General features: G+C 30.5%; 1 protein-coding gene across 27 annotated transcripts in view; it reads right to left on the bottom strand.

The window, feature by feature from the left end:
• Hr3 (nuclear hormone receptor 3 ROR-beta) overlaps window positions 1–13,512 on the bottom strand; it is a 190,000-nt gene that overhangs the window by 8,842 nt on the left and 167,646 nt on the right. For 16 of the 27 annotated variants that reach the window (XR_012046930.1, XR_012046929.1, XM_072894693.1 and 13 more), the window contains 4 exons: window positions 12,229–12,456; window positions 5,095–5,260; window positions 4,394–4,620; window positions 1,058–1,423 (listed from right to left, as the gene is read on the bottom strand). Coding sequence is in view for 25 of the 27 variants with exons in the window: in XM_072894693.1 (XP_072750794.1) it covers window positions 1,058–1,423; window positions 4,394–4,620; window positions 5,095–5,260; window positions 12,229–12,456 (987 nt within the window). In the remaining 2 variants the exon portion in view is untranslated. Of the gene's footprint in view, window positions 1–1,057; window positions 1,424–4,393; window positions 4,621–5,094; window positions 5,261–12,228; window positions 12,457–13,051; window positions 13,432–13,512 lie in introns of all 27 variants that reach the window. The other 11 variants (XM_072894700.1, XM_072894703.1, XM_072894697.1 and 8 more) reach the window with 6 other exon arrangements.

Raw genomic sequence — 13,512 nt, 5'->3', positions numbered from 1 at the left:
ATGAAGTCAATCTTGATATGTTTCGCGTTTAAAAGAAATTATAATACATTTACTTACATTTCATACATGCATAATGAAATCAAGGAACACTTTTAAACAAAAAAATGTATTGTAACTCTAGATAAATATAAAAGAAAAAAAATAAAACTTACGTTTTGAACAATCATGATATGCAAAATAGAGACAAAAAATGCACAAAATTCTGTAGAAAGAAATTTACAAAATTATTAAACTATGCACACAAAGAGAATCAAAAATTTATAAATGCCAAATGTTTAACAATTTCTCCAGAAGTGCAACTGTAAAAGATACGAAATAAAACATTCAAAATGTGGATAAACATTAAATATTTTAAATTAATATATACAAATAATATACATAATATTTGAACGTCCAATAACATATTGCACATAACGCAGAAATTCAAGTTTCAGGGTAAAACTTCAGAGGACATTTTTAACATAAAATTGTAATTTAAATACTGAACCGTTTATAATAATTTTATCACGTCGTTAAATAGACATAGATAGCCACAACTTGTAACATAAAAGAGCAAGCAATTTCCATTTTTGAACAACTCTTTATGAATTTTTCATTAGACTAGACTAGTTTCCATGTTAATTAATGCATTTCGTTGGCAAATCATCCTTTCTCAAGATTCTATTATAATGTAATTAATTTACCTCACTAAAAATTATCGAATTTCAAAATATTATGATGTACTCTATATGTTTTAATATAAATATATTTCAAAATAAATATGATACTTTTATTATAAATATATATAATCATAATATATTTATTTTTTCTTGACATATATATATATATATATATATATATATATATATATATATGTGTGTAAAATAAATATTACATAAAGATAAAAAAAGATGAAAATAAATTTACTTCAATAGAGGAATTTTTTGAAATATAATCTCATCATAATTTTCTCTCAATTTCGTCGGTCCTCGAAAACTTTTTTGCAAAAGGGATGGACAAGCAAACTAACGAAGGGATGTTCGCATGCTCATGCAAAGGGACACAAACGTAACCTCACGTCTCATCGTATGGGACATACTGGGCAGACTCGGCACTTCGTCGTCCTCGGATGGGTTGCTGACCCTTTGCTGCTGGCCGCTTAGGAAGGTCGTCGAGTCGACCGTCGTGTATGAGCCATGGCCCAGGCCGGCGAGTTCGACAGTGGTCTCCTGCTTCACGGCGACAATTCCGCCGCCGCTTAGCGAGCCGCTGCCGCCACTACCGCCGTTTCCGCCACCAGCAGCCCCTCCAGCGGCCGCAGCGGAACCGCCGTTACCACTATTACTACCGCTACCAGTACCGCCACCACCGTTACCACCACCACCACTGCCGGTACCGCCACCCCCCGTGCCGCTCCCGGTCGTCGAGGCGGACAGAGACTTCCCTGATGCGCCGAAAAGTCAAAGTTCACGAGGGTTTGAATTGGTCTCGGGAGAGGTTCGGGGTTTGGGCCAAATAGGTCTAAATATTTCAGTGTTTTGAATGAGTTCTATGCAAGACCTATCTTACGCCTGGGCAAACCAGACACGTGTTTATTTCCCCTTTATTTAAGTATATATAGTTTAAGAGGGAAATATAGTATCTTTTCTTTCTGGTGTGTGCTTTTTATGAAAACATGTTTAGATAATCTCTTCATATCTTTTTTTAAAATTCCCTAACCCGAATTCTAAAGATAGGTTCTGTTTATATGGGACATTTCAATAAAAAAAGAGGAGAATATTAGTTCTAAAACACGTGACAAATTTTTTGAAGATGTTTCAAATATTGGAAAATATTAATTATTAAACTCCAAAGTTGTGTATATATCTTTATGTATAAAAAAAATAAATATACAACTAAAATTCTATTTGAAATAGTAACGGTTAATAGTTAATAATTTTCTGAGGCATTCTATGACATTATATGTCTATGTATAATTGAGTTTAAACTATTATGAAAGTATCTGTAAAGCTTCACATAAAGGTTCGATTGAAGCTTGGAACGAATCTCTTAATAAATAAAAAGATGATATAATATGGCATATGTCATCGGCAAATCTGTATGATACGTAATATTACCAATAATTTATATATGTAAGGTAATGTTTACTTCAGCAAATATATGAATGTGTTCTATTCTGCGACGCAACTCTGTCGAAAAGTAATAACTTGCACTATATTATATAATATTTAAGCAAAGAAATAAAATTAACAGTTATATCGTAAAATATAAATTTTCTATTAATATCAATTTTTTAAAATTGTTATTATAACTTCTTTCTATATCTTTAAAATATTATATATAATTTTTCTATATACATTTTTACGCACACAAAAATTTGATAATCGCTTTTTTAGAGAAAAAAATTTCCGTTTTTCAAATTAACTATTATAATTAATCTCTTTATATTTTAATTTTCCGCTTATCAAAATGTTTTAATGATAAACATTGTATTAGCCAGTTACATAGTAGATCATTTATCTATTTCACTTTTGTTTCGTCACTATATATTGAATCAAACTTAAATCTTGATTAATCTTAATGAAACGTTACACAAGCTTTATTGAATAAATTAATCAAAATTAAGTCGAAAGGTAAAACAATCAATTTTGTGGTTGAAAACTTAAAACGCGATTCGGAATACAAGTGTCACATTGTTATCGACATATAAATTACATAATATACAGATTAATAATTTCAATAAATTTAGTATAAATTACTATATTTGCACGAACAACTTAACTTTATAATATTAACTAAAGTTACATCTAAAGTTTTTAACAAGTCTTTTTAAAAAATCTGGTAAACTCCAGTAATACTCTAATTGAGTTATATTTATAATAATATTTGTAACGTAAGATAAAAAATTATATTGCAAATATGTGAATACAAATAAATTAACAATGTTATTACGTAGAATTTCTTCAAAAATTGTGTGGAAATATTTACAGCTATTAAAAGTTAATAATGTTAATAAATGTTTTTAAAAAATTGTTATATTTTTCATAATTAAAAATTACAAAATAAAATTAAAAAAAAAAATAATATGAAAATATCAAAGAAAATATTTATGTTGATATTGTGAAAAGTTTGTCGCCCAATAGAACATGAAGAATATTTGCGGTTTGTGTCTAAAAAATAATTATTGATGATAAGGTCGGGATAGCATGATAGGAGCTCTGATGACATTAAAGGCGTGAACGCAATTAACTGCAAGTTAATGACAGTGCTCCAAAATGCATTTAGCGTGCCAGTTACGAAGCGAGAACTTAAGACTCGGGCCTATATTACAAGATCCAATTTAATGCGTATTTATTAAAATTATCTTTTATATATCTAGTGTGATCGTATGAAATTCGTTCTCATAATGTATTGGAAATAAATCTACGATTATACGGTAAAATATTTATATTTATAAAAGAGAAATGTGTATTGAAAACTTGCAAAACTACTATTTTTTTCAATTATATTATTTTGCAGTTTCTAATCATTTTGAGTAAAATAAAAACTTTATGTATATTATATATAAACTTTTGTATATATTTCTGTGAAGATAATAATCAAAATGCAAAAGTTTAACGCGTATCAAAAGATTAAATATTTATAAATCAAGGACATTTCGAATTATGTATAACTTTCTTTTATATTTGTACTTTTGTACATAAAATGATAAGTGCTCTTAGTTTTTAATTATAATACGTAAACTTTTTAATGGAGTTTATACATGTAATATTTTTATTATAAAGAGAAGTATTACTATATTTATTTGGAGAAAAAAATGGATTATGCAACGCTCCAGAACTATTATTCATTTCTTCAAAAATTCTTTGCACAACTTGGAATTAATTTTTTTATGGAATTTGATTGGACAATTTGTTTTTTCATAACTTGGAAACTTTTCTCATTAAATACCTTTGTAACTAAGCACCAATTTAAGATTTTCTTAAAGTTTAGTTGAAACCGGTTAAAGAACAAGAGTCTTTATTATTCGTGAAATTTAATTTTAAGAAATCTTGTAATCTTCAGTTTTCAGTACTTCAACAACTTATTAATATCGAAAAAATCAAATCTCTTTTTACTTTTTTTGTTGTTACCTATAGATAAGAAAAGTTATGTGATTCTGGGAAATCAGCTGCATTTTTCGGACTATCAAAAAATTTTCAATTATGAAAATAAAATTAATGTTTATTTTATTATAAGATTTTTTTATTTTCAGATATATATTTTATTATATGCTCCCTATATGTATATATGTAATCGGAAAAATATTATGATCATATCTTTTATGATTTCGTTCAATGATACGTGTCGAAATTAACGAATGATTTAATTAGGCCACGTGTATGTTAGGAATCGTGAATAAAACATTACTTACCGGTGGTGACTACGCTGGGGAGCACCCCGGTCGCTGTGACGACTGAAGGTGTGTCGGGCGCGACGGTATCCGCGACCTGTGTCTGCGTCGGTCTGGGATCGTAGGTCGTCGTGCTGTCGACGTAATCAGCGCTAAGCTCGTAATTCGTCATCGCCTGGTGATTGTAATTCGTGTAACCGCCGGTGCCCGGTCCTGACGACGTATATTCGCTACCGCCGTACGTGTACCTGTCACAGACAAATGACAGGTCCATCTGTGTGAATCATTCTCCTTCTTGTGTGATGAGAATTACAAGAAAGTTAGAACAATATCACTTTGATGTCAGTCGGTATCAAATTCATATTTAAGTTTGTATCGCAATAATGATAGTTATATCAAACTATTGTATTTTCTTGATTCTTATTATAAATTACAGATTTTTATAATTTTATAAATAGTTTAAAATAATTTTATATATTTTATAAATATTTATAAATAATTGTATATAAATTCAAATGCTCAATAAATAATTTTACACAAAAATAATTTTATATAAATGCAGGTTGATTAATAAAATTTAATTAAACTTTTACTCACATACATAATTTATCTATAATAAATTATAAATGTGTACGAGTAAAAGTTTAATTAAATTTTATTAATCAATCTGACGCAATTTTGACATTCCATTATTTTAATATAAAATCTTAAATCGTGCTTACCCGCCATTATAGGGATGGTGTTGATCCGAACTGCTTGGTGTTTGATGCTCAAACACACTACTGTCCGGCGCCGTCTCCGAGGCCGCCCTCATTTGTGCCCTGTGGAATCTAACTTCATCCTCGACTTTCTCCCGTTGTTTCTTCGACATGCGCCCAAATTTAACGGCTGTAAACAAAACAAAAGAATTTTATTAAAATTATGTTAAATTATTAAAAAAAAAATTAGATAAATATATTAACACCGATTTCTTTTTTGTGATAATTCAATAAAATAATTTAAAGATATAATCACGTTTAGATTACAATATATATATATGTATATATATAAAATGCTTTTTCGTAAAATGCTCTTAAAATAAGTAAGATTTAAAATTCTTTGAAGAAATCGTCACAATGGAACGGCCCTTTGACGATTGCTTCTTGTTTAGTTTACCTAATTAAAATTACATCAAATATAGCAAAATAGATTTTAAATATAAATTTTATCGTAAAAATTTTGCAAACAATAACGTATGATTTAACATTTTAATGTATTTTATAGCTCAAAATATGTATACTACGTCTTATATACTATGTATGATTTTTTTACCACAACCTTGTAGATATCGATTCTTATACATGCTTGTTACATTAACTAAGTTATGCAAGCTTCGTAAAAATTGCATTTTAATTCCACGCAATTCCTAGATAAAGTAAAGTATGTATAATCGAATAGCGCAGAACGTTCTGTTTCGATTATCTCTTTCTTTACGTTCCCCGCCTCTCTCACTTTTTGCAAACTTATTATCGCCATTTACAATCATAGAGATCAGATAGAGGAACCATTGACACGATGGTTTGTTGTGAGTCGATAAAATCTAACGGCTGTTTTATAAATCGATCGAGATCAAGTCGCACGCGATCTTTCTCTCACTGTCTGTCAGTCGGCAGACCGGTTGGTTGGTCCCTTCCTCGTCGCCTGAAGAAGGCTCGGTGAGGAACGCGGAAGAGCCTCGCCGCGTCCTCCTCGTCTTCTTCGGCGACGCTATCATCGTCTAGTCGCGACGCACCCACCCAATGATGTCACACACGCGAATTGCTCGTGTGCTGTTTCGAAAGCGTAACACATTATTTGAGAGGTCCGTAGCTTTGCGCACATACCTATATATTTTGCGGATTAATATTTTTTTGACTACTTTGAAATTTATTTTTTCCTGACAACAATTTTGAAACACCGATATGATTGTTTGAAAAGTAACTTTGATAATTAAAAGTTTGTTATAAATCTTTTACAGATAGCAAAGTTTTTTCTTTTTTTAATTTTCTTTTAAAAATTATATATAAATTTTTGTATTTAACACTAAAAAAAAAAAAAAAAAAAAAAACCGGTGCCCAGAATTGATTTGATAAGAATGAAATTTGAAAATAATATTTCTTATTACCTCGTGTTAAAATTATTAATTATTAGTATTGTATTTCTCAATCGAAAAATGCCAATTTGTATTATTTTTATCGCCTTCTAATATAACTAGTAACAAAAATAAATTATTTCGGCTACTATATGTCTATATCAGTACATTCTCAGTGTATCCCTACATGCATATAATCACGCGCGTGCGTATCACGAGGGTGGTTGAGGGTTCGAATGACGGGCGGGGGCCGAGAGGTTGATAAGGGGGATAGCGACGTCAGCAACTAACCGAACAGCTATCATGCGAAGGCACGACGAGGAGAGCGAGGAAGAGGAGGGTGATCGACCGAACGCGGATAAAGTGTGAACGAGAAAACGAGACGAAGAGAGAAGGAAGGAGAGAGAGACAGAGATGGCAACAGGAAGAGTATGCACACCGACCGGTAGCTTACGTTGCACTTTCTGGTATTCTATATACGTGCGCGCGTCCAGTAGAAACGATATATGTGTTTGCTGCTTATCGTGCCGGAGGGTAAATAAAGCGATACTGAATCTGAAATGTACAGCGAAACAGACTTCTGAATCCTAGTTTAATCCTTTCAATCCGAGTTCTTATTTATCAAAAGAAAAATTCAAATTCTTTACAAGATGTTTCTTTTCTCTCTCTCTCTCTCTCTCTCTCTCTCTCTCTCTCTCTCTCTCTCTCTCTCGCTCTCTTTCTTTCTTTCTGTCCTTGTGTATTGTAATTATGAACAAAAATCGAAATTGAATAAAATTTAAATAAATTCAATTTTAGAGATGTTTCAATATAACAATAACTATAAAAGCAATAAAACACATATCAAATAAATGTGATACCATTTAATTAGATAATTAATTAATTAATATAATTATGTTAATTAAACGCAATTTGTTGTAATTATTTTCGTATATTTATTTCAAATGCATTTTAAATATGGTTTATTATTATAGTAAGAATTATAAAATTATATAATAGTCTATATAATACAAATGTAATAATGATTTAATGATACATTAATAATTAAAATCTGAAATGTTAAATATGAAATTTTAACTGTTAATGCGTGTTAATAGATCACATATACACATTTTAATAAATCTTAAATATTTTAATTTTAATAAAAATTAAAAATTTCTGCAGTATAGAGTTAATTTTTCTTTTATTTCAAACAGATTATATTACTAATGCAAACAATATTTTTATTTATATCCAATACACATATATGAAGATTTATCCGCGAGAAATGCTATAAAATTTAAATATATTTAAATTTTATAACATTTCTTCAAATTTTATAACAAGTGACATATTTAATTGTTCCATAATTAAGTTCTACTTTTAAACATGTCCCATTGGATTCTTTCTTCTCTTTCTTAATTTACGTTTACACTTGAAAAGGACCACATCCTTATGGTCGAAACGTCGTGTGAATAAATTGAAGGATTTTGGCTAGTCAGGTTGTTTTAATTAAGCCGTTGTTTATAATTAAATACTAGCGACTTTAATCTCTAACTTATAATTTTAAATATATTTATCAACAATTTCGCAATTATATAATAGGAAACTCGTTCGTGAACATCGAGCGTGACATTTTGTCATTCTAATTAACATACTTCTGTAAATAAACGTGTAACTTTTGATATATTATATAGTTGTTAAATTTTATCGATTATTTATTCATTTTGCTTTCGTACATGGGAAATGATTTCAACAAGCTCGGCTTTCAATGGACGGGAATCGCGTATCGACCATCGTCAACAATATTATTTATCCGTAGTTAGATAAAAAAGCCATGATAATTAACCAAAAAGCAGGAAACTGCGGTCACATCCGAATATCGCAGCTAAATATCGTCTGACCGTGAAGACGGCAAGATATATTATATTATTTAATATTGCGCAAAATTAATTATTATAATAACATTAAAATCTGTGATAAAGTTAATAGTATATGAAAAATATTACAATTATATGTAAAAAATTATATGTTGTAAAATTAAATCATGAAAAAATGCAAAGAAAAAAGAATTGAAAAAATATATAATTCAAATAAATCAAATTTCTAAAATATGTGCATGTTATATTTTCATTGATAAGATATTATTTTCTAACTGACAACATGTTAATTTCCTAGAAACTTAACAGGATATTGATTATATCAAGATTTTAATATAATTTAAAACTCTCGATTAAATTTTAAAATAAATCATCTAAAATTAATAATGAAAATCAACAGCAAATAATGATATTAAAACAAAAATTTTTTAAATCAATTATAATAAAATGTAAACATACATTTTATTCTTTTGTTTTATTTTGTTTGTTCTTTAACTTGTAACCAATTTTTTTTATTAACAGTTATAAATTATGTTGAGTGTATTCTGCGATGTTTTAAAGATTTTGATCGTTTGATGCTCGATTTAGATTCACGGAAGTAACAATCACGAAGCTACAAAAATAGCTCGCGCATATAAAATTTATGCCGCACCTCTGCAAGCCAGATCGAGTTTATTTATCGAGCGGTATAGAGAAGCTTGGCGACATGGGATCGAAGAACGGAACAAATTTACTCAATCGATGCTACTGTTTTGTTTCACAACGTATAAAAAAAAAAGATAACAAATAACAACATAATGCTGAAAAATATCTGTAATCAAAATTTTCCTCGGACTAAAAGTTTGAATAAAAATAAAATATTTTATTTTCTACGATAAATCGCTCTGTAATTACATTGCGATAAATTTTGCAAATACATTTAATTTTGTGGCAAAAAATGCATCTATATTAGTATTAAAAAAATTACATTTATTTCTAATTAAAATTTTAAGGTTTATTTTCAAATTTATTATATAAATGTCTTGTGTAGACGATATATGTATAGATAATTTCATATAAAACTTACGTAACTTAAATAATATCTACTTTATTACATACCGCAAAATAAATTTCAATTTTTGATGTATATCTTTTGAGACGGTATGTGTATCTGCCGCGAGATAATCGCATAACATGTCGACGACACATTGCTGAACTCGTGCATGTTGATAAGAATCCGGTTCATCGTCTTCTCTATGCCCTGTGCATCTGATACATCTCGAACGATTTCGATTATAATGCAACGAATAATGTCTACGTTTATTATTTTGTTAATCAACTTAGATTCGCAAACATGATTGAGAAAGTTATATCTATTATTGTTATTTTATAACTATATTTTATGTATCTCATTCTATGGGAAAATACGTAATTTCTTTAATAAAGTTTTAAATTTATTTTAAATTTTTTTGATACAATGCTTAAAATAAGTTCATTCTTGCTATTGGCTTTATGTTTTATTTTAATTTTATTCAGATTATTTTATAAAATTGATTAGATTAGTCTATTTATATTTGGTCTATTTTCTTATTATCATCGCAAAAGGTGGTAGAACTCTAGTACGGACAACTCATTTAATTATAAATAATTTATTTTCCGAGAAGAGAAGCTTAACTGGAATATAATCATATTTCACTTTAAAAATAACAAGTTAACTAACAATGATAACTAACGGTAATAACTTAACAGGAATAATTTCCATTTTATGAAATAAATCATTCATATAACACGATAATTTCAACTTTGTGCTACAATCTATTTTATATTCTTATTCAATTTTACTGTAAGAGTTTCAATTATAACTAATTTCATAAAAATTTCTCTCTTCTCCTCATTTAAAGTTAACATAGAAAATATGCTAAATGTTGAATTCTTTTTTTACCGAGAGGATCATATCCTAAGAAAATACAAAATGTACAGATTTTTTTTTTTAAATATAATTTCACTGTGTGAACCTAACGAGTGGATTTTTATGAGAACATTTATACCGGTATAATAAAATGATTATCTGCATCTGCCTTAATGGCGTTGATAAATGCTATAAAAATTGTAGAAATTTATATGACATTTCGTTATTCGGATCCCTCTAGAATTGCTACCTCAACCATCATGTCGACCGGCTTCGTTCCGATAGGTTTTATCTGTCCACCCACGAGGTATCTTCCGTCTCTCGATTTGTCTTGACGGCCTTGTCTATTAATATCGTAGCCGCCTTTGAGAATAGGCTTCGGACAGCGTATACACAAACGCGGCGGTTTAACGCGCCCAAGACAGTTCGTGGCTCGCTCCGATAACGTACAGCGATGACTCGCCGCGGGGAGGAAAGACGAATCCCTGATAAGGGGTCGTGCACCCCGTTTTGGCACGCGTAGTCTCTCGTTGCAATCCGCGTGTATCTAACTGCCTTCGTCATCCGTTGACGCTTCTCCGATTTTTCACGTGAATGGATCGCGCCGTTTATTGATGCTCGATTATGCAATAAATCGTTTATGCGGATAATCAGTTTCTTCACTCATTACTTAATTCATCAAAAATATAAAGAACTAAACAATACAATATTTTATTATTTAATTCTAAGCTGATCAAGATTAACTTGTATAGTTTTCAAGAGCTGAGTATAATGCATATGAATATTGTTTTTAGATCATTTTAAATATAAATAAAAATGTTGTCAAATTTGAAAATTAGATACAAACATAACTGCGTCAAATATATATATTTTACGGTTTGTACACTTTTTCTCGTCACATCACTCGTTTATATTGCGTTATTATCTGCGCGTCGAGTAAATATCAGGCATCGGTGTTGTTCGCGCATGTCGCAATATCGCGTTCGTGCGCGATAGTCCTTCGAACAAAGAAGCTTTTTAAAGAGCTCGTGTGACGCTAAACTATGTTTCACGCGAGTCCCATAGAGCTGGTATATCGCATAAAATTGTTGTTTGATATCGATAGTATATGAGAATCACGCATAAGATATCGCGCATTCGAAAAACGCATAGATATTATTTCAAATTATTCCAACATTTGTTATAGATGTTACAGTGGATGATTATCTTTTTATATATTTATTGATTTTTTTTTGCAAACGGAAAAACAGTTTTGCCATATATATACCGGGTGTCCCGGAACACCCTTAACAACGCTCGTGAGCAGGTAGGGCACAGTAAACTGAGCAAAAAAAGTCTTATACCATTTTGCGATTTTCGCAATAATTATTAAAATATTAATTAAAAATGCTTAGCGAACAATATTATACATATCTACAAGATGTCTGGTAATAATCGCCCCAACTCTCTAGGGCAAATAGAGCAGGTCAAACTGAACATAAAAGTCCTGCATCATTTTGCAATTAGCGCAATAATTATTGAACTATTAATTAAAAACGCTCAGAGTATGCTGAGCGCTATATGCGGCGCGCGCTTATACGCTGAGCGTTTTTAATTAATATTTTAATAATTATTGCGAAAATCGCAAAATGATACAGGACTTTTATGTTCAGTTTGACCTGCTCTATTTGCCCTAGAGAGTTGGGGCGATTATTACCGGACATCTTGTAGATATGTATAATATTGTTCGTTTAAGTATTAAGCGTTTTTAATTAATATTTTAATAATTATTGCGAAAATCGCAAAATGGTATAAGACTTTTTTGCTCAGTTTACTGTGCCCTACCTGTTCACGAGCGTTGTTAAGGGTGTTCCGGGACACCCTGCAGATATACACAGAGGAAAGAATATATATTATGGCTTTTATTTAATGAGCCTCTAAATTTTCAAAACTCATGCAGAATGACAAGACGATTCTTTTGAAAAGAAAGGTGACGAAAGAAACAGTCGAGAGCACTCACCATCTCTTGACATGCCGAGGCGTAGGCACTTTTGCAACCGACAGTACTGGCACCGGTTTCTGTTTACACGGTCGACCACACAATTCTTGTTCCGCGGACATTGATAGTTGACGACCGACGACTGCGACCGCCTGAAGAAGCCCTTGCAGCCCTCGCAGGTGATCACGCCGTAATGCACGCCGCTGCTCTTGTCTCCGCACACCTTGCACGGGATTATCTCGATCTGGGCTGCAATCGTAAAAGAAACGAATATTTCAATTATGAGATCTCCTGCGACAAGATGTCTCGTGAACATTTTTATGACCCGCCGCAATATCTTTCATGTTTATTTTTTTAAGTATTTTATCTCAACAGAACTTCCAAACTCACGTGTATATATATATATATATATATATATATATATATATATATATGTGTGTGTGTGTGTATTTAGTGATGTACCAACCAATGAGTTACATTTGCATATAATCATCCTCTCTCTTCTTTACTTCAATATATCTCTCTTTGCTTCGCCCAATTAATATAAAACTTCCAAAAAATTCTTATACTTTATGTATCGAAATATATGCAAATCTTTTTTAAGCATCTATTAAAGCATCTTTTTGCTTTCTCTAACTACAAGATAATAAAAAAAGTTTATAGTAATATGACAATATTTTTTAAATTATGTGTAATTTTAGAAAATCGATATAAATTCGATACACTTCATGTTATACAAAAAGATGTAGCTTATATCATATGTTAGGTATTTGTATTACAAAGTTTGAATCAATAGTTTAATTATATTTTTCCTAAATCTTATTTTTCTCTACTATAATTCTACCTCGTATTGAATTGGCCGATGATCTACGATCGTCGAGGATCGCGCTGTTAGCTCCAGTGAGAAGCTGCGCGGATCTCTCTCTCGATCTTTCCGTCGATTGAGGACTCGTACTGTCCGCACCCCACGTAAGCCCGCCAAATCCTGACAGACTTCCTTCCATTTACGGATCTTTCTTGCTGATTTCATTTACGATTTATCGTGGGGACAATTTATTTTTTGCGGCTCGATCCTGAAGATTCGTACGCGTGATTACAGTCGAAATCAATTGTCTGATTAAATCGACTTGATTAGTCTTTAATTATCGCAAAATCACATAATTAAATTTCACATTTGTGTCTTGTATGGTGTTTCAAAAAACGTGTACCTATTGTTAAAGTTTACTAAATTTTTGATTAAGTATTTAAAAAATTAGAATTTGAAATGATAAAAAAGATATTGAGAATTAAAATTCTCATGAGTAT

The sequence above is a fragment of the Anoplolepis gracilipes genome, chromosome 6 (assembly GCF_047496725.1).
Source record: "Anoplolepis gracilipes chromosome 6, ASM4749672v1, whole genome shotgun sequence".
Taxonomy (NCBI): Eukaryota; Metazoa; Arthropoda; class Insecta; order Hymenoptera; family Formicidae; genus Anoplolepis; species Anoplolepis gracilipes.
Note: the sequence above shows the minus strand (reverse complement) of the source record. Positions and strands in the feature narration are given on the sequence as shown.